The 19977-nt window shown below is 32.7% G+C and overlaps 2 protein-coding genes across 4 annotated transcripts; both read right to left on the bottom strand.

The window, feature by feature from the left end:
* Positions 1–979: 979 nt before the first annotated feature.
* On the bottom strand, positions 980–8883 carry LOC120143571 (serine/threonine-protein kinase MHK-like). 3 transcript variants are annotated; one of them, XM_039157881.1, is made up of 18 exons: positions 8831–8883; positions 7503–7882; positions 7317–7395; positions 6236–6304; positions 6056–6145; positions 5311–5449; positions 5135–5237; positions 4924–4976; positions 4604–4670; positions 3498–3606; positions 3342–3407; positions 3190–3258; positions 3053–3113; positions 2837–2941; positions 2331–2365; positions 2168–2213; positions 1903–1978; positions 980–1552 (listed from the first exon to the last, which is right to left on the bottom strand). In XM_039157881.1, exons 2-18 carry the CDS (start codon positions 7508–7510, stop codon positions 1423–1425), a joined length of 1305 nt encoding a protein of 434 aa, XP_039013812.1. In that variant the 5' UTR covers positions 7511–7882; positions 8831–8883; the 3' UTR covers positions 980–1422. The 3 variants fall into 3 exon arrangements, 2 of the variants coding, with proteins under 2 accessions (XP_039013812.1, XP_039013813.1); XR_005517954.1 differs by lacking the exon at positions 980–1552 and adding an exon at positions 1650–1816 and having other exon boundaries at positions 1847–1978; XM_039157882.1 differs by lacking the exons at positions 7317–7395; positions 7503–7882; positions 8831–8883 and adding an exon at positions 6498–6592 and having other exon boundaries at positions 6236–6336.
* Positions 8884–13765: 4882 nt separating this feature from the next.
* On the bottom strand, positions 13766–16646 carry LOC120143572 (UV-B-induced protein At3g17800, chloroplastic-like). Its single transcript, XM_039157883.1, has 2 exons — positions 16154–16646; positions 13766–14715 (listed from the first exon to the last, which is right to left on the bottom strand). Exons 1-2 carry the CDS (start codon positions 16549–16551, stop codon positions 13923–13925), a joined length of 1191 nt encoding a protein of 396 aa, XP_039013814.1. The 5' UTR covers positions 16552–16646; the 3' UTR covers positions 13766–13922.
* Between the last annotated feature and the right edge of the window lie 3331 nt (positions 16647–19977).

Below are 19977 nucleotides of genomic sequence, written 5' to 3'. Positions count from 1 at the left end.
TTGATTTCATGAAGACCCATTTTCAAAAGCTAGTTCTTTTAAGTGGTCCACTAACTCCGGAACCACCGTGCGGAGTGCTCGACGAGAAATGGGCAAATTGGTTGACACAACATCCACCCAAGTCTGCCGTTTTTTGCTCCTTTGGTAGTGCAAACTGAAACCTTTATCCAAGGCGATCAATTAAAACTGGCTACATGTTTAGAACTTACGGGATTGTCATTTTTTCTGGTCTTGAACTTCCCCTGAAGCCCAGGCTGAGCTCGACCGGGTCTTGCCCAAAGGGTTCATGGAGGCAATTAACAGAAACCTTTCATGTGGGTTGTTACGTTTGCCACTCAATGTTTAGGGTGTTTCTCCGAAGTAAGCATTAAGGAAGCTATCGAGACTGTAATGATTGATATATACCACGAAACAGGAATGTCTATAAGAGAGAACCATATGAAATGGAAGGAATTTCTGCGACTACTGAGATACAGAGCAAGTTCATTTCTTATCTAGTTCAAGAAATGAAAACAATGCTTTGATCAGAAAAAGAAAGCTGTAAACCAAGGTCTTAGATATTGACAGTACTTAGGTTAAGTTCCTATTGCATCAATAAAAATATTTTAAATTGAACATAATATCACATTTTTTTAATAAATTACATTCAATGATTCACTATACGAAATCAGTATCTGAAATCGTGTGAACGCACCACATGATTCGTTCTCAATGTATAAATTTATTTTCGTAGAAAATCTCAATCTCACGTTAATGCTATGGAAACGCGGCGTTTAAATAATCCAAATTTAGTTGTTTGACTTGGAAAATAAAAGAGGACAAATTAAAAATAAAAATCCTGATCCCAAACAGGATAAAACAATAATCCGAGATAATAACATTATTTTAAAAATAGTCAGAACCCAACAGCTGTATGGAATTATATCAATAAAATATATTGTTTTAAAAAATCACCCGGTTAAACATATTAAAATACTAATGTACAAATATTATTAGGTTCAACTCGATAAAAATTCATCAATGGTCGATGATATGGAAATGAAATACATGGAGATGAAGACTGCTCATTATAACTAACTTTGTATTGGGTTGAGAATCAGACATTTTTCATTACCTGCACATCATCGGCACACCGCACGCAGTGAGGAGAGATTTGTATGGAAGATGTATTAACCAAGATGCGTATTCCAGCCAACGTTTACTGTAAAGGTGAAATTTCCTAACTGAGTGATGAAATCTGAAAAACTGCCCGGGAACTTTCTTGGGACAACGATTTTGCGGACGAATAATGGCGAAAGCTTATAGATTCGACTACAATAGAAAGCTATGGGGGGTACTAAATGGATCCTGGCTTTACAAAGGGAAATGAAATAAATTACAAATTCCTCTACAGGCCCTTATTAGGCTATCCAACACACTCAATCAGGGGATAACCTTGCCAGAAGGGGGAGGCCACACCCAATAGTTTTGACCAACAGGGAGGTTAGGCTGCAATGATGCTATTGCGAACCCAGTGGATTGTGGGACTCCAATCGGTGGATGCTGAATTGAACTGCAACGGTGGAATATCGGATGTCATGATAGGATGAGTGATGAACATAATGCACAAAAGAGGTGACACACACAAAAATACCGTAAAGAGACTAGAAACCAAATCGATACACCATTGCACAGAAGTAGTTTATGTATAAACTGCTAGAACTACTGAAGGGGTTTCACTATTAGTGACGATTAGTGGGGAAGACCTACTTCAAACAAAAAGGTAAATTTTATAACATGAAAAATCCAGGGACCATCACAGATGTCCAGTTAAAGTATCAATACACTCAGCCACTACTGCTAAAGTCACCGGCTCACCGCATACACCAAAAACCTAAGATGAGGCAAAAAGAAAGAACTTACCTGAATGAGAGAGAGAAGGAGGATTCAACTGGTGTGCGAATTCTATTTTGATCAGGAGTAAGCAATGACCAAAAAACTGATAATGAAAAGAACCCAGACAATTAGTGCTTAACACTAAATTCTAAGAAAGAAAAAGAGAGAAAACGAAATAACTGGAGAACACTGTTGTTTGCGGAAAGACCAATAAAAAGGTAGAATAAACTCAAATGAAGCATTGTATTCAGATTAACGTTCAAAACAAGTGTTTTATGAATCACTATTGTACCTGATTGCTCTGGATGATCATTCAGACTAGGACAAAACAGTATCTCCTGCATTACGAAGCTCAGTAGTTAGCCATATTTCTTGAATGTTAATTGGTGGGATCCACACCAAAGATATATAATAGCCAAGAGCAATGTTGTTGAGTGTAATACTGCATAACTCACCTCTTCCATACGTTGAGAGACATTATGGACCGCCTCTGCAGAAATAAATGAGTCAGATTCTTGCTTTTGAAAAGGTAAACAATTTAACATAGACCCAAAAGAAAAGGATACAAAGAAAGATGTTACATGAGAAATGTTGACATAGTTTTAAACCATAACAATGAAAAACATATTCAGTCAATAGAGAACTACACAGCTTGCAGAATATTGCTTCCCTAGTGGAAAGCAGTAGACGTTATTTCTAGGTTTATCTACTTTCATATCTCCATGAACATCTAAAACCCTCAGCATCCCCAAATACTTGAGGTAGGAACGACATTCTAACTTCACAGACACCAGCCACTATTCCACTAAAATCAACCAGAAGATGAAAAAGGATGTCCGTCCATGCCACATGCATATTTATGCAGTTGCTGACTAAACTTTGAGAGGCAACATTAGCTAACAAGAGCAAACAGTCTACATAAGTCTGAACTATAAATGTTGGACATATATGATTATAATACCTAGTTTTGAAACACTAGGTTTTACAGCTAATGTCAGGCCCAGAAAACAATCATCAGGTTGTGTGTCAAAATCCCATAGATTCAACTCAAGATTTGGCTTTGACCCTGCAGAATAGTACAAGAAAGCGTTAATTGGTTGAACCAGAAAAAAAATGAGAATATAAAATGTTATCTAATAGTCTTTGCACAGGTACTATAGTGATCTTCAAGACTCACCCATGTTTAAACTCAGCTCAAGTGGATCGTGCAGCAGTGGACGTGGAACACGAGCATCCCCCTGTCCAGGATTGTTTAGGACAATTGAAGTAACAATAATACAAACCAGAAAAATAACTTGAGAACATCTGTATTACATTAAAAAAGGGATGCTGCAATGCCTGATCTGCAGTTGGCCTCCTTAACGGGTCCCACAAACAAAGTTGCTGGGCATTCAAAGCAAGGGGTGTTAGATATTATAGTAGAGCAAATGTCACTTTGCTAAATTCTAGTGGACCACAATACATACCATAATTAAATCAATAGCCTCAGGGCTAGCACTGGGAATGATATCCGACAGGTTGGTAGGTAAAATCTGCCCAAAAGTAATGATGATAGATGATAGAATCAAAGTAAACATCAAAACGTAGCCGATAAAATATAACTAATAAATAAATAAAACTACCTCTGAATAACTAATATTGATTAAACGAGTGATGTTTGTTGCTTCGGGAAAAGAAGTCCAATCCGGTGCACCCAAAACACAGCATACCTTGTACAGTTGATCTATTTCACTGCAAAGTGGTGAGAATATTACGGTAAGAAGGAAAAACCATGATAAGCTCTGGCATATATGTCTTTTACTTAAGTGGCAAATGCTAGATGACAAAACTAGATACACAACACCTACAAATATTCTTATACTTCGGCAGCAAGTAAAGAATTGTTCTTAAAATAACAGCACTGCAAAGATTGTAACACATTATACGTATTTATATTTATGCATCCCTCCCACCGACGCACGCACGCACATTCATGTACATAGACATAACAGTATCCTCAAATATCTTAGGGTCATGGAACTGCCAAGACTATTTTATAGAAGGATAACAAATATTCCTTCCTCAATAACTACAGTTATGAATCCTGTAGCCATGAACGCATGTGCACACATTCATGTACAAACACAGAATAGTATGTATAAAGCGGCAAAAGAGGTATAGACTGAGGATGCTATGAGTAAATTCACATAGAATATTTTGCGCATAAGCAAAAAAGGTCCTACATATGCATGTAAGATCAATTTGGTTAGGGTGAAAACTTAAAGTGCATAAAGCACAAACAAATACAAAGTAGAACAGAACAACATTAGAAGAAACAAAGAACAACCAAGCTGTGTTCATTTTTATAGGAATACAATGTTGAATTCCCAGTTACATACAGTCAATAAACTAGTAACTTTAAGCCATTGAAAGTACACTAGCAATCATAATTACAGACCCAACAATTACCAGAGTCAACCGTCAAAAGACATTCCAACTATATGTTACAGGAAACTTTATCAAACTTGAATGCACTCTTGAGGAACATATTGAAGTTAGCATATACTATGCGTATAATGCATGTTGGGACAACATGGTCAAGGAAGACAAGTTGGAAATCAAAGTATTTTCATTGTTGTTTGCATTTATAATCTGGAAAATGATATATTTTTCAAAACAAAAGAATTGCCTTAATTTACATCATCATCCACCAAAATTAAAAGAAGAAAAGGGCAGAATAATAAATCACCTTTCCCCGGGAAAAATAGGAGATGAAGTAAAAAGCTCTGCTAATATAGCACCAACAGCCCACATATCTGTCAATGTTATTATTATTAGGCATCATTCAAGCCCAAATAAAGAAAGAATTGATATATAGATAAACCTCAAAGTAACATTTAACTGAAAGAAAAAATGTATAAATCAAATTGACATGGAAAATACATTATCGGATGCAAGTGAAGTTTTGGATTCATACAACAGTACCATAAAGCTACTAGAAAATGATGCAGATATGTACATGCACACATACACACACAAAGATAAATAGATCAAGTAATATCCACGTACCAATAGCAGGAGTGTAGGTGGAAGACTGCAACAAAACTTCTGGAGCACGGTACCTGACAAATTTATCCCATGAATCATTAGAAGGGGAATAATACTGTTTGAACAAGATATAAATTACGAAGTAATCAGCGAGACTGCACTGACATTGAGTTAATGTAAAGAAACACGATTCCTAAGTAAATGAGATGATATCCATCACACAATTACTCACCATCGAGTAGAAACATATTCCGTATAAGGAGGCATTGATGATACTTCTCTCGCCAGTCCAAAATCAGCAACTTTCAGAACATCCTTTGTCACCAGCAAGTTTTCTGGAAAAAAAGAGATATTTCACTATAATAAATACACGATAAGGACATGCACATAGATGAAAGGAAGATTTACCAGGTTTCAGATCTCGATGAAAATATCCGTTTCTGTGCATGTGAGCAAGTCCTTGCAGCATCTGAGACATGAAGCTACGTATCTCCCATTCAGAGAAAGGGCTTTGTCGCTCCCTCATGATTTGGTAAAGATTATGTTCCTAGAAAGAAATGTTAAACCTCTTACAATCGAACTGAAAAGGGTTTCATTCAACTTAATGCTTGGCTACAATAAATAATTTAACACACAATGAATCCCAGTTGTAGTAATCACAATCACTTGAAACCTTTATCACTAAAAGAAACTATGAAATTCTGTTGAAACAGATACAAAATTGAAGAATTTTTGCTGTCTTTGGTTCATAGGGGAGTAGGTAGCCAGTGTCAGCACAACTCTTTCACTAAAATTAATTATAGAATTATTCAAAAATGAACCATGCATATATTTGGTTAATATAGGCCCCCCTTTGAAATTTTACAAGTTCAAACATGTAATTAATTGAGCACATCCCTGGTACTCTAGCACTAGCAGAGAAAATGATTACAAAATGGTATTTGTAACCAAGGCAATGGTAATTACACTCCATGTTCCTACCTCCAGCCTAATCATAGTCATGTTCCCAAGCTTTGTGTTGACAAAAAATAATGAAAATAAAGCAACTTAAATGGTAATTACAGGGAGAACAGATGCAATAGTTAAGTGGCAGATAAAATCATAGAGCACCGTGCTTTTGTAGAATAATAAGAAGTTGGTAAAGCACCCTTACCATGTACTCAAAAATGAAGAATAGTTCATTGTTTTCTCTGACAACCTCCTTTAGCTTTACAATATTAGGGTGATTTAGTTTACGAAGGGCCTGCAGATGATAAATGGAACAAGCTCTTATGATTAAGGGTTATGTAAAAAGCAAAGGACTCTTAACATTCAAGGAAATATTACAGCTTACCTTAACTTCTCTTAGATTCATACACTCTTCCCAAAAGTAGAACTTTCGTTTCATTTTCTTCACAGCAACCTAGATCGAGAACATTTACAAAAAGCATGAGGAGCAACAATACAAGGAAGTTCCACATTGCAAATTCACTATTTTCTTGTTTAACTAAAGAAAGTGTATAATAGGGGGCGGGGGGACATTTCAAGCAGCTACCCGTAATAGATTGAGGTAAGTTTTCTAGTCCAAGGTCTTCCTAATCACCATTGTCACATCCTCATTGAGGCGAGATACACCAGAATCATTTTCCAAAGCGAACCTTTCAACTCCCAAGTTATTCTAACCTTGTTTGCATATATATATATATATGTACATACATATAATATATACATGCTCCAAATATATACTTGGAAGGGCTGCTAATATCTATATAAGCTCTAATATCTAATATCTCATGCCATGCAGATATACAACCACCCAACTTTCTAGTTCTGTAAAGTTTTTAAGCAAAGAGCTTCATCTCAGACATTGCATGTTCATAAGGATTTAGAACTTTGAAACTTTTCTAGTAATAGACACCTCAAAGTGCTTGTTAACCATCCTGGTACAAGGAAGGGGGTAGTGATGGGAGTAGTAGTATACAGTGAGGTGCGTAAAGAGAGAGACACCATCAACAGACATCCTAAACTGTGGTTCGGACACCCTAAATAACACACCAAAATTAGCAGCTCGTAGATATAAGATTGATCAATTAAAAACAAATAATTCACTTAATGACTCAAGCTCACAAAGTGGCTTCAGAATTGATCCCATATTTATCATTTTCCATCTCCAAGATATTGAGGACATTTCAATCATCACATAAGACCGATGTACAAATATCCTGCTTGTGACAATCACAACTAGCAGCAACTTACATCGACTTCGCAACATGTTTTTAAGTGCAGCAAAGTGTATAACATTAATCATTGAATTAACTTCAACCACAAGTGAGGAACAATGAGCAGAAGAATATATCTTATTGACAAATAAAAAGAATTAGTGAAGTTATATAAACTGCAAGGTAAAAAAGAAATTACAAGAGAAAGTTACTTACAATCTCAAATGTTTCTATATTGAAGGCTTTGAACACACTACCACAGGTACCATCTCCAAGCTCCTCGGAAATTTTATATCTAAGTGAGAAAAAAGGAAATAGAAAGCTATAGTACCAAAGTGATGCAAACTTCAAATGAAACTTGACAAATTTTACTGATATCAAATGCAGTGGCAAGAAACAAACCTTTCCATTCTTGCAGTTGTACCAGATGACAATCAACAATTTGTCAATGCAGTTCTAGAAACCTCCAGATAGAGGTATTTACAGTATTGACATAGGCTTGATCACTAGCTTGCATATATGGTTTACTGCTAAACTGTAGCATGAAATGTAAGATACTGAAAGGAAAAGACTTTTCATCGTAAGAGTGATAGAATATCAGCCAGAAATTTATCAACATCCTCAACTGCAGCTTCTACAAGCTGCGGCCACTTATCATCTAAACTCAATGAATCTACGAGACCTCAAAAGGAACTCCAGAACAAGTGTAAAACTTCATCCGTTGATCCATTTTCTTTACACTCAGCTTAACTGATGCCCCATATATCAAAACCAGGGTTGGGCTGTAAACAATCACGGAAAATCAGCATAACTTTGCAAGACTAAATTGCTCGACATAAACCATAATCAAAAGAAAGAAACTGACCAACATGCTAGACAGACATCAATATTAGACTTGGTCCTGTAGGGCTTGTATAACAAAAATACAAAACAAAATTCTGTCCAAGGAGATTGTAACACGGTGGTCTAGAAATAGTAACAAACGTTAACTGAGGGTCATGTTTCAAATTTTAGGGGGGGTCAGAAACAAACAAAGCAGTATCAGTTTTTCCCTCCTTACCCGCTTTTAGTAATTAATCAAACAAAGTGTTCTGTAACAAATGAAATCTCTGGGTTTCAATCAAAGGGATTTTTGCAAGAAATACACCAGCAAATTCAATCAGATCTCCTACATGTAAAGACACTGATACGATTAATTATTCACATCTTATCCATAAAAAGTTCATAAAATCTAACACAAATAACACACAAACAAAATAAATTTATATATATATATAAATAATTAAAAAAGAGAGGAGGAAATGAGCTTGCTGGAAGTCGCCGATTTTCCAAAGCTGAAGACGATAGACCAATCAAATTGAATTGAAAAAATAAATAAATCATCAAAAGAGTAGATGGAAGAACCTTTCCCTTAATAAAAGAAAAAATCTCCAGAATCGAAAATTGAAACAAGAATTACAAAGGCGCAAACAGCGACTAAAACCAAACAGCCGTACGTTCTATTTCTTCACCGAGAAAAAAGGCACGCAGTTCGTCATAGAAAAAAATTAAATGTATAAATCTAAAACTATGAATTTATTATCCAACGAACACTGGAACTCAGTTATGCTTAATTCAATCGCATAGGCAATGGCCAAATTTAAATTAGTCTCCTCTTTTCTACAACTTTAATTATTTTAAAAAATGCAAAATTAAATGAAAATAATCGAGAGCTTTCAGAAACCTTTTACCTCTTTTTTTTCTCGGAAAACAAACATGAAGTAAAATGAAAACTCCAATTGCATTCCAATGTGAAAGAAAAACATAGCTCAGAAAAAAAATATTTATATTTTTTTCGGAACGACGATTATAAATTAAAAAAATCACAATTTCCTTTTTTGAAGGCAAAGCATAATAGAAGAAGACAGATAAGGAGAAATAAATTGATTAAACTCACCTAAAACACGAGGGAAGAAAAATATCTAAGGAAGAAAGAAAAAGAAACAGATCGCCAATGTATATTGGATGTTGTTTAAAACAATGAAAAGTGAAGAATTTCAGAGATAGATTTAGATTACTGTAGAAGCTATATGAGAGAGAATTCCGCAGAAGAAGCGAAGGAGAAGAAACCAAAGAAAAATATAATAGTAATAAAATATTATTATTTTTAAAACATATATTATATTTTTTCCTTTCTTTTCTTTTGAAAAAAAAATGAAAGTTGAAACGAAGAACAATGCTTGGTTGTGGTGGGGAAGGGATGTGGTCCAGCGATAATATAATATTATTTATTTGTTGGATTACTGGATTGTCCCTACAGATCTTGATATATTACGGAATTGCATTTTTTTTGTTTTGACGAATTGCCCTAAATTGATGAATAAGGAGTGACGTGGACGCAACTTAAACGTGCGCGTCGAGTGCTGGACTTAATCGTCATTAAAGGAAAAGTATATGGGTGTTATTGTCCGAGGGAAAATTTTGAAGTGCAGGTTTAGCGTGTGATTGATACGGTTCGGATTCGGCTTGTCTCTTTGCGTGTTTCAGGTCTAAATTAAGGATCGGTTCCTCTTGGGGGGTGGAATTTGGAATTACATCCACTTAGCTGCGTAGTGCTATTCGTGCTATTGTGGTTAACAGCCGACACGTAGATGTCATAAAAACTTGTAGAAGAGACTCTAACATTTTCATTTTAATTTAGGGTAAAGTACATAAATGATTCCTCACTTATAAGATATTATTTTATTGAGTCTTAAACTATTAAAATTTATAAAATTATCGTTCAATTATAAGATGTTATTTTGTTAAGTCCCTCAACTATTAAAAGTTACAAAATAGTCACTCAATTATTCATTATATTCCAAACTCATCATTTTTCAATAACAAATTAACAGTCATCTGATATGGACATTAAAATATTGACTGAGATATGATAGTCATTTCAGATTATGATATCAGATTTTATCATATATCAATCAACAAGTTAACGTTCAACTCAGATTACCCTTTTTTTAAAGAAAAAAGACGAGTTTGTAATATATGAATAATCGGATGTCTATTTTATAACTTTTTTAATAACCAAAGAATTCAACAAAACAACATTTTATAAGATTATTTTATAACTTTTAATAATTAAATGACTTAACAAAATAATATCTTATAGTCGATAACCATTTATGTATCTTACCCTTAATCTTATCAAAAAGACTGAAATTGTATTCAGAAAGATACGTACCGAATTCCAATTTGTAGTTTAATTTTTTAACCAATCACTGTACATTTCCTTAATTATTTTTTTTTTAGTTTTGTTAATGAATCTAATCTAAATAAATAAAAAGAATTTATGACTAATTATTTTTTTAAATCAATTTATTTAATTCATATTTTTTAAAAAATTTAAAATTATATATATTTAATTATTTACAAATATGTATATGTATATATATATTTATTCATTTAATGTTTGAAAATGAATTATAAACATTAAATAAACATATCAGTAAATTTGTCAATAGACATATAATTAAATATATCCATGAATAATTTAAAATATGTTCATAAAAATAATTAAATAGAAATATTAATAATTATATTATATAAATAAAAAATACGTTAACAAGAACAATTTATTAGTTATATAATAATTAAATAAAAACAAACTTTAAATGATTTATATAAGGAATTACACAAACATAAACGAGTTTGAAATCAACATAAAAGATATAAATAAATAAAACATATTTTATCTAATAAATGATTTTAAAAATATTATTTATTCATTTAGATAAATATAAATATTCTTAATTCTATGTTAAAAACTATTTAATAATATTAATTTAAAAAATATATATTTAAAATAGATATATTTGTGAAGATTTTTATGTTGATGATTTTAACTTGTAGTTAGTGGTGGAGTTAAAAAATAGATTATGACGTCAAAATTAAAAAATCAATACATAATAGTTTATAAAAAGGTGTTTTTTTATGATGGTGTTAATTTTACTTTTAATATTTTAATATAAACTTTATTTAAAAGTTAATTTATTTTATACGTCAACTGAAATATTATATTTTTTGTTTATTGAAAATAAGAATTTTACATCAAATTCTTTCATCAATTGTTATTTTTACGGTATTGACTATTGAGTTTGAGCATCATATATGCATGAAAATGAGTATTCATTATTAAAGAATTGAAAATTTCAAACATATACTATTTTAAATTCATATTTATAAAAAAAATGCGTCTAATAAATAATTTGTTTCTATTGAATATGTTTTAGAAAATATTTTTAGAAAAAATAATATCCTTGGAATCAATACGGACTGGGTCTGGTCCGCCCAGGTCAATGAGTAACGCTTGAACAAGTCTACTAATTAAATAAGATTATCTTTTTGAAATAAATTAAATGAGACTAATTCTTCCTTCTGTATGTACAAATTTTCATTAGAGAATCATATAATACAATAGTTAATCTAATTTAAAATAAAAATAATCTAAAACAAAAAAAAGTAAACTTTAAGCTCACGACTTTACCCAAATAAATTACAGAAAATATTTAAGTTTATTAAAATAAAGATAAATATCTCTACTTAAGATCTCATATTCTTATTCATCACGTGAAAGAGTGTATAAGATATATATAACCATTACATTTTTTTATAGACTCAATTAGTTTTATTAAAAAAATAAATATCTAAAATTACAATAAAAGTTTTATAATATAAGCGTAAATTGAACATATAATTATGATATTTTTTTATAACCATTGATACAAAAACTAGTCATTTGAGATCATATACAAACCAAACAAAGAAAATACTGAAAAATGGTAAACTACACAGGTGAACACTCAACTATTATCCAATTTTATTATGGCCATCGATGTTTTGATATTGTCAATCAAACCACATAATTATTTAGATGTTTCAATCATACCACTATTCATTAATATTTAATAGAGACTATGATGTGATAGTTAAATAACATGTGGTTGGTAGGTGGCATTTTTTAAAAATTTGTAAGCATTAAGGATTAAAATATTATTTAATTAAAATATTTTAATTAACTTTAAAAACTATCCAATCATGTGGTGCACGTGGCACCTTCGTATTGGAGGGTCCATTTTTAAATTAAATTATAATTAAGATTAAATTGATAGAATATATAAGTATTGAGGAATAAATATATTATTATTATACTAATTTTATTAACTGTCGCATCATCATTTTCGTTAAACGGTAACAATTAGTGGCTTGATTGAAGTATTTAAATAGTTGGATGATCTAATTGATGGAACCGAAACATCAATGGTCAAAATGAAAGGAGTCAATAGTTGAGTGGTCACCCATATAATTTACCTTAAAAAGCATCCAAAAAAGTTTCAATAAAAAAATACAAAGAGATATGATAATATCGTAAAACAAAGTACAAAAAGATATCAAACTATTGAAGACCAACGACAACTATAAATCAAAATCGAGTTTCATAAGAAAATTATCTACACATACAAATAGTGTATCCAACTCTAATCCAAAAATCCAAAAAAAAAAAAATCAACATGATAATAAATAAATATTACCTTGATCGTTTAAGATTATATCAATCCATGGTTATAAATGATCGGAAGAGGGAGAAATTGAAATTCTAAAATGTATTTCAAGTAAATAGAAGATTCGTGAGAATAAAGTAGGAAAGAATAAAGCATGATCAAAGTTCACAAGGAATATTCCATTTGTGAATATGAATATGCATAATTTATACTAAAAGTAGAATATTTTAATTTTTTATCGAATAGTTAGCGTTAAAATTAAATTACTATAATGAAATGAGAAATATATGAAGCGAGTGAAATAATACATTAAAAAACTAGCGAAGAGTCATAATCATTTAATTGTGAAAGACATTAATCTCATCATTATTTTTTTAATCAAACTCTCTATTATTAATATTTAACAACAACAAAAAACTGACATTATAACTAATAAAATTGAAGGAGAGTAATGTTAAGAGATATCGAAGTTAGGTCTGGAGAAAAGGGTTGGAAAAATCCTAACCAGCAAATCAAATTATTATATATATAATATTGTAGTTAATGTAAAAAAGAAAGAGCCAAGTGAGGACTTATTCATATCCATATCAATTGAAAAGCACGGAAGGACTTAAACCATTGAATCAAATGTATGAACCAAATTACATTAATTCAGTGGTTAATAAATTATTGTTGTCTTTTGAGGTTTCGGATTCGAACACCATATATACAAGATATAAACGTTCAATATCAAATGATTAAGAATCTTTGAACATATTTTAACTTGTATTTACTACATACTAATAAAACAACAAAAAAAAGCCTTGCTGTATCCCAGGAGTACCAATCTTGTAAAACTAGCTGTGCTTATTATCAACTCCAAATTAGTTAATGGAATCCATGTATAGTACAAGCTTGCTTTTGAATGTTCCATATCTTTGGAGTTTCATTCGTTCAAATTCTTCCAAAATTATTGGAGTTGGGTACCCATGTAATATTCTTAATCAAAGGTTAAAACTCTCTTGATTATGCTTACGACATTCAGCATGCACATTAACTGCCTCTGGTTTGACATTTCTTGAATTCTGTTATCAACCAAATACCAAACAAGTGAATTGATCTCGTTGATGAGCAACCAAATACCAAACAAGTTAATTGACCACTGTACATTATTCCATTATATCAACTTATAACTATACAATGTGAATGCCTCCTTCCTTCAAACCAAAGCAATAACGTAGGAAACACATAACTGGATTCCTCTATACAAATGGACTTCACTCAACAGCTATAACTTCCCCTTTACCTCAAATTAGTTGTCCTTCAGCCTATACACGGTGTTGACATATTCTTCAATGTCCCAAAGGAAAGAACCAAAGGCTACAGCTTCCAGAACTAATCTCTTCAGGCTTGAAAAAGATGTCTTAATCACCACATCCGTCACATCCGTCTGCTCGTCACCAATGAGTGCACAGCTGTGTCTCTCGATCAAATTTGCAGCCTCTTTGGATCTCAGTTTGGCACATCGCTGCAGTGTCTCAGGGTCGAATCCCATAACGTAACACCTTAACTCTTTGAGATTCATTTCCTGTCTATCCGACCCTTGACCGAATGGAACAGATTGCATGTCCTTAGCATGGCCAAATACCAGACTCTTAATTCCACAAGGTAGAAGATCAAGAAACTGAAGGAAGTTCCTATCGTTCAGATGCTTTTGATGAACCAAAGTTAAGCATTGTTCCAGTTGGTGTCTAGAGGAGGCAGACTTCAGAAAATAGCCATACAAGATGGAGGCTGCATAAAGTCGACCAAGACGGGGCCGTTGGATATCGGTGGTAGCCCAGTTGTCTGTGACACTGGAGTTTGTTCTCAAGCCAATAACAGCACTGACATGTTCCCTAACCATCTCCAAAACCTCAACGCTATGGATCGACTCCAGCTCCCAGTCTTTTGAAGGCAATATCTCGAGTCTACAATTGTAAATGCACCTGGAGAGCTTTGGAACCAATGGTACTCTGTATTCGGAGAATTTATAGAAGATTAACATGTACATCACATCTTCCACAGCAGCTTGGCACTCCTGTTCTTTCAGTTGAGCAATCCTTCTACGATTTACAAAAAATGTAATTATGTCAAAAAAATAGAAAAGAAAATGATTATTATATCGATCAAAAGAGTCGAAGGATTCAACATGCAAATTTTGAGGTATTCCAATGGCAACTCATTTAATAGAGAGATAATAATGGCAGTTAAAATAGCACCTACTTCATTGGTGGTTAAAATAACATTACAACCATCGCCTGGAAGCATCGCAAAACATGCCAAGCCAGGGATTTTAGAGAGCCCCCTTTCAGCAGAAGACAAATGCCTTTGTGCCACAATGTCTAATTGATATCACTATAAAATACAATACAATACAATAAACATCTTTTCTAATCCAAGCCAAGAGAAGATTCCAAAAACTAACAAGTGCAAACAAGTTAACGTATGATCACATATGAACTTTAAAACCCAAAGAACAAAAGAAATTATAGGTATACCGATTGCCAATTACATATATATCAGAAGAAATATGAAATCAACATTATAAACAGGGGAAGAAGTATCCTAAAAGCATGAAATACACCTTTATGTATTTCCATTCGATTACTGAACGAGATTTAGTTGCATTAGACTGAAGGCAACTTAGCACTTTTTACAACATATTATTAGGCGACATTCATGAACCACTCAGAAATGAGTGGTTCCTATCTGTTTATAAATAGCATATGATTCTCGAGCTTTTGGTAGCTTAGAATTAAAAGTGAATAGAATGATCACAATTAATGAACCAAGGTAAAGAACTCAAAACAAAGCCTCGAAAGGTAATTTCTTCTGCCTCGGGACTAATCACAGAATGAAGAAAGCCCAGTTGATAGTTGTAAGATAGGCAAAGTTCTATCTGAATATAACATGTAACATTGAAAGCAGGAATGGACACTGGGAAAATCGCACCTGAAAATTGTTGCAGTATATTTTAGACATTTTCTTTGTATTTTATATTAATAATCTTCCCATTCAGGTTTTAGATGTTTGCGTGACGTAAAATATTAGATACTTCCCTGATTGCAAGTCATAATTACTATGACAAAGTTTGAATTCACTTCACTTCACTTCAAACTATTCTTGGACTGACAAGGTCTAAGGGATTTGAATTTAACTGAAATCGAGTTGGTATAAAAGCTGACTTTTTTACCACACAAGATCTACTGAACTAGACTCGCTACACGATAAAACCTCTTCCATGAAATCAAACATGTCAGTCACCATTATAAAAAATTAAGATTCGTTTGGTTAATTTTCTCAATACAAATAAAAAGGAAAAACGTAAGAGAAAATAGCCAGAAAGAAAAACTTAACCAAACCGAAAACATAATGATCGCAGCTTATCAATATAAAAAAACACCACCTTCAAATAACAAATGAAAGTTAATAGACTTCTAGTTATCAAAAGAAAAAATCTTCCCTTGTAGTATACTAAAGCAACAGAACTGTTTTACAAACCTGTGAAGACATGATTCATCAGAATCCGAGCTAACAGAAACACGAGCGACGGTTGCATCACGATCATCTGCGAGCCGCTTAAGTTCATCAGCGGCGGCAAAGTGGAAGACCTGTCGTTGGTACTGAAGGACGCCGCTTAAAAACTTCCCAGGAGCCGACCTCGGCTCAAGAGGCGCGTTCAAGCTGCTAAAGTCACAGTGACTAGCCCCGGCGCTAGCTCTGACGGAGGGCACCTTCCGGTCATTGAAAGCAGTCGAAGTAAAGCCAGTCCTAAGTGATCGGCGGTTGGAAGGTGAATTCATAAGGTTAAAATCGTGGGGATCCCGAGATATTTTTACAGACGATGGTAAAAAGGAAGAGAGAAAAGGAGCTCTGTGGAGAGAGAAAGAACGGTCCATCAACTGTCAAAAAATGAGAAAAATACAGAAATTATGGGAGAAATGAGATGTAAGAGTGGAGAGCGAGAGGGATTGTTGCTTATCCTGCTATTATTATGGTGTTTGCATAAGAAGATGCCATTTGGATAGGGTTTTGATGACTTTGTAGGTCTAAAGCAATCAACTTTTTTCCATAGACAAATTTATAAAATAAAAAGAGAGGTTGGAGAAATTATTAGAGTTGCTTGATGTGGATGATGTTTGTGCAACTTGACACATGGAGAAAAGGGTTATCACCAAATGAACCAGTAGTCGATAAAAGATATTTTTTTGTGAACGGGAGAACAGTGTCCAATGACTGGATAATGGTCCCAAAAAGAGAAGAAGTTAAAGATGATATTATGATATTTTTTAATCCAAAAATTTAAAAATAAAATTGAGATTCAATCATATTTTCTAGATTTATGAATATTGATGAAGTAAAATATAAAAAAGAAATTGAGTGAATTTATGGGATAAGATAAGAACAGTGAAGAGAGAGATGCAAAGAACAAAAAAGGATAAGACTTTACACAGTTATGGTCAGGAAGACAAACCAGCACAGCACCCATAGTTTTTATGTATATATTTAATCAGCACCGATAGTATTTGTATTTATTTTTTTACAGTTAATTAAGTTTGATTCCCCTTTGTATTAAAATATTTGAAATATCGTTTTAGGTTGTTTTGATAAGTACTGTTCAGTTAGGCTATGCTATTCATGTTGTCTTTTAGCGATAGTTAATAGTTCTGCGGCAGAATTAGGAAAATATTGGTATCGGGTACATTATTTAGTTCAATAGGCCAATTCTAACATTATTTTGAGATATACGGTAAAAGTTATAATATAGCGGGAACATACGGTATTTTTTTCGAAAAATCATCGGTGATTGATATATTTATTGATCTAACATTGGTTAGATTATATTTTTTGATCTAACACTCGTAGCAATAAAACGTGCTCCCTGTCCCGCGCTATATGTTGATTTGGCGTCACGTGGGGTACCGCACGCCACTTGTACCGCGCTATACGCTGACATGGCTTACACGTGAGTATAGTGCGCCCTCTGATCCGCGCTATAGCTGTTTATCTGACACGTGGAGTATAGCGCGGTATAGGGGGCACGCTATACCTTTAATTACCTCCAATCCTCCCTATAAATACCTCCATCCTCTATTACTTTCATCACACCACATTTTTTCAAATTCTCTCAAATTATCTCTCTGTTTAAGGTATATTTTATAATATTTTTAATATTATGTATTTAATTTATTTAAGCATTTTACTTTATTTAATATTTTATCTGCAAAAAAATGTGTCAATATTATATCTGTAAAAAAATATCTGAAACAAATCTAATTAAATAAATTATATATGAACAAAAATATAACACAATAAATTTTTTACACATCAACGTAAATAATTTAAATAATATAATTTTATATTATTATATGCACCGCAAAACTATTTTAACGTATGCTCATGCTTTTCAATTTTACAAACACAAAAATTAATTGAAAATAATTAATATAATATTTTTTTCAAATAATCATAATAAACAAAAAGTATAATAAAAAATTTATAACGAAATTTATAACGAAAAATCGTACGAACTTCTAAATCAAATATGAGAAAATTACCAAAATTATTACTAATTGACAGAATTGTTGTATTAATTTATAAGTTGAGAGGAGAGATGTGAGAAACTTAACTGGGAGTGAAGGGTATTTATAACCGTATAAGACATGATACATGCACCGCGCTATATGTAATAATTTATATAAAAGGTATAGCGCAGACCAGGGTTCGCGCTAAATATAATTCTATCAGATACCCAGGTATAGCGCTGAGCAGGGGCGGCGCTATACCCCTACGTGGCATATAGCGCGGTACAGGGAGCGCGCTTTATTGCTACGGGTGTTAGATCGAGAAATATAATTTGACCGGTATTAGATCAGTAAATATACCGGTCACCGGTAATTTTTCTGGAAAAACACCGGAACTCATCGTACATACGTGATAAGTTTTTTGAGAAATTATTTTTAAATAGTTCTTGGGACGTCGGTCTTACGGATTAAATATATTTAATAAATATGACGATTCCTATTAAAAATAATTTATTTTCTTGAATTTAAATAAAGGTTGAAAAATATATATACATTATTTTAATGGCAACGGGACTTGTCACGCTGGTGTGAGTATTTTCAAAGATAAAAATTTGAAATTTTCGATCGTTGGGAGGACTGTTGGCCAACGGACAATTTTTTAAAAATTCAATGGAACTCGTCACGTCGGTGTGATGAGTTCCAACGGCTATTTTCAATTTGAAAAATTAGTCGTTTATAGCCGTTGGATAGAGTATTATAAATAGATGTTTGTGTTGGATTGGTTTTTCATTGGAAATCAAACATTCTATTGAGAGTAAAAACTTTTTTTGTTGAAGATTTTGTGATGAAAATGCCTCAAGAGAAGAAATGTTATGTCTTGATGATGCTCATATTTCGTCGACCGAGTTGACTAACGTAAATTTAATTTGTTTTATTTTATTTTACTTTTGAAAAAAGTATAGTATTAATAAAAATTATTTATATAATTTTATTAATCAATTTATTTTCAAATTGTAGCAAGAAGAACGAGACATTCGTCATCGAGAAATGACGAATGAATAGTTACATCAGTAGATTGTGATATATATTCAACAATCCGGATTATATCCAACGATATTTCTTCGTGATTTTAAGGTGATGCCAACATTGATATCGGCGTTGATTGAGCGATGGAGGCCCGAAACCCATACGTTTCATTTTCTTTCTAGTGAAGTGATGATAACATTGGAAGATGTTGCATATCAACTTGGCGTTCCGATTAATGGTATGTCATTGGTGTTTCACAACAATTATGCGCGAGATGTAGTTATTTCTGACTTATTGAGAAATGAGATTTCAATTGATGTTTCAACAAAAAAATAGGCACAATTAGCAATCAATGAGTATTGCATCAAAGCTCATCTTCAATTCTATGTCGCGGAGTCTGATCAAAAGACATATTTCGTAAATACAAATATCATACTTACAACAGAAGATGTTGTGGGAAGTCACAAGGTTCAATGCACAACACGCATGTACAATGAGCTCGTTGACACAAGACCACAAACATTTAGATTCATACGTCATATGCTCATATGTCTAGTTATTGGTGGGAAAAAATTCGAGAGTACTCGTTTTTGTGTTAGTGGCATCCATTCGGAATACATTGGTTATATTTCGACTTATTACAAGGCATGGATGGCTAAAAAGAAAGCAATGAATTTGTTGTATGGTGATTGAAATCAGTCATATAATGAGCTACCACGTCTGCTAAAGCAATGAAATTTTTTATCCCTGGAACCATTGTTAGATATTATACTC

The sequence above is a fragment of the Hibiscus syriacus genome, unplaced genomic scaffold, assembly GCF_006381635.1.
Source record: "Hibiscus syriacus cultivar Baekdansim isolate YM2019G1 unplaced genomic scaffold, ASM638163v2 tig00110858_pilon, whole genome shotgun sequence".
Lineage (NCBI taxonomy): Eukaryota > Viridiplantae > Streptophyta > Magnoliopsida > Malvales > Malvaceae > Hibiscus > Hibiscus syriacus.
This window is presented reverse-complemented; position numbering and strand designations above follow the sequence as displayed.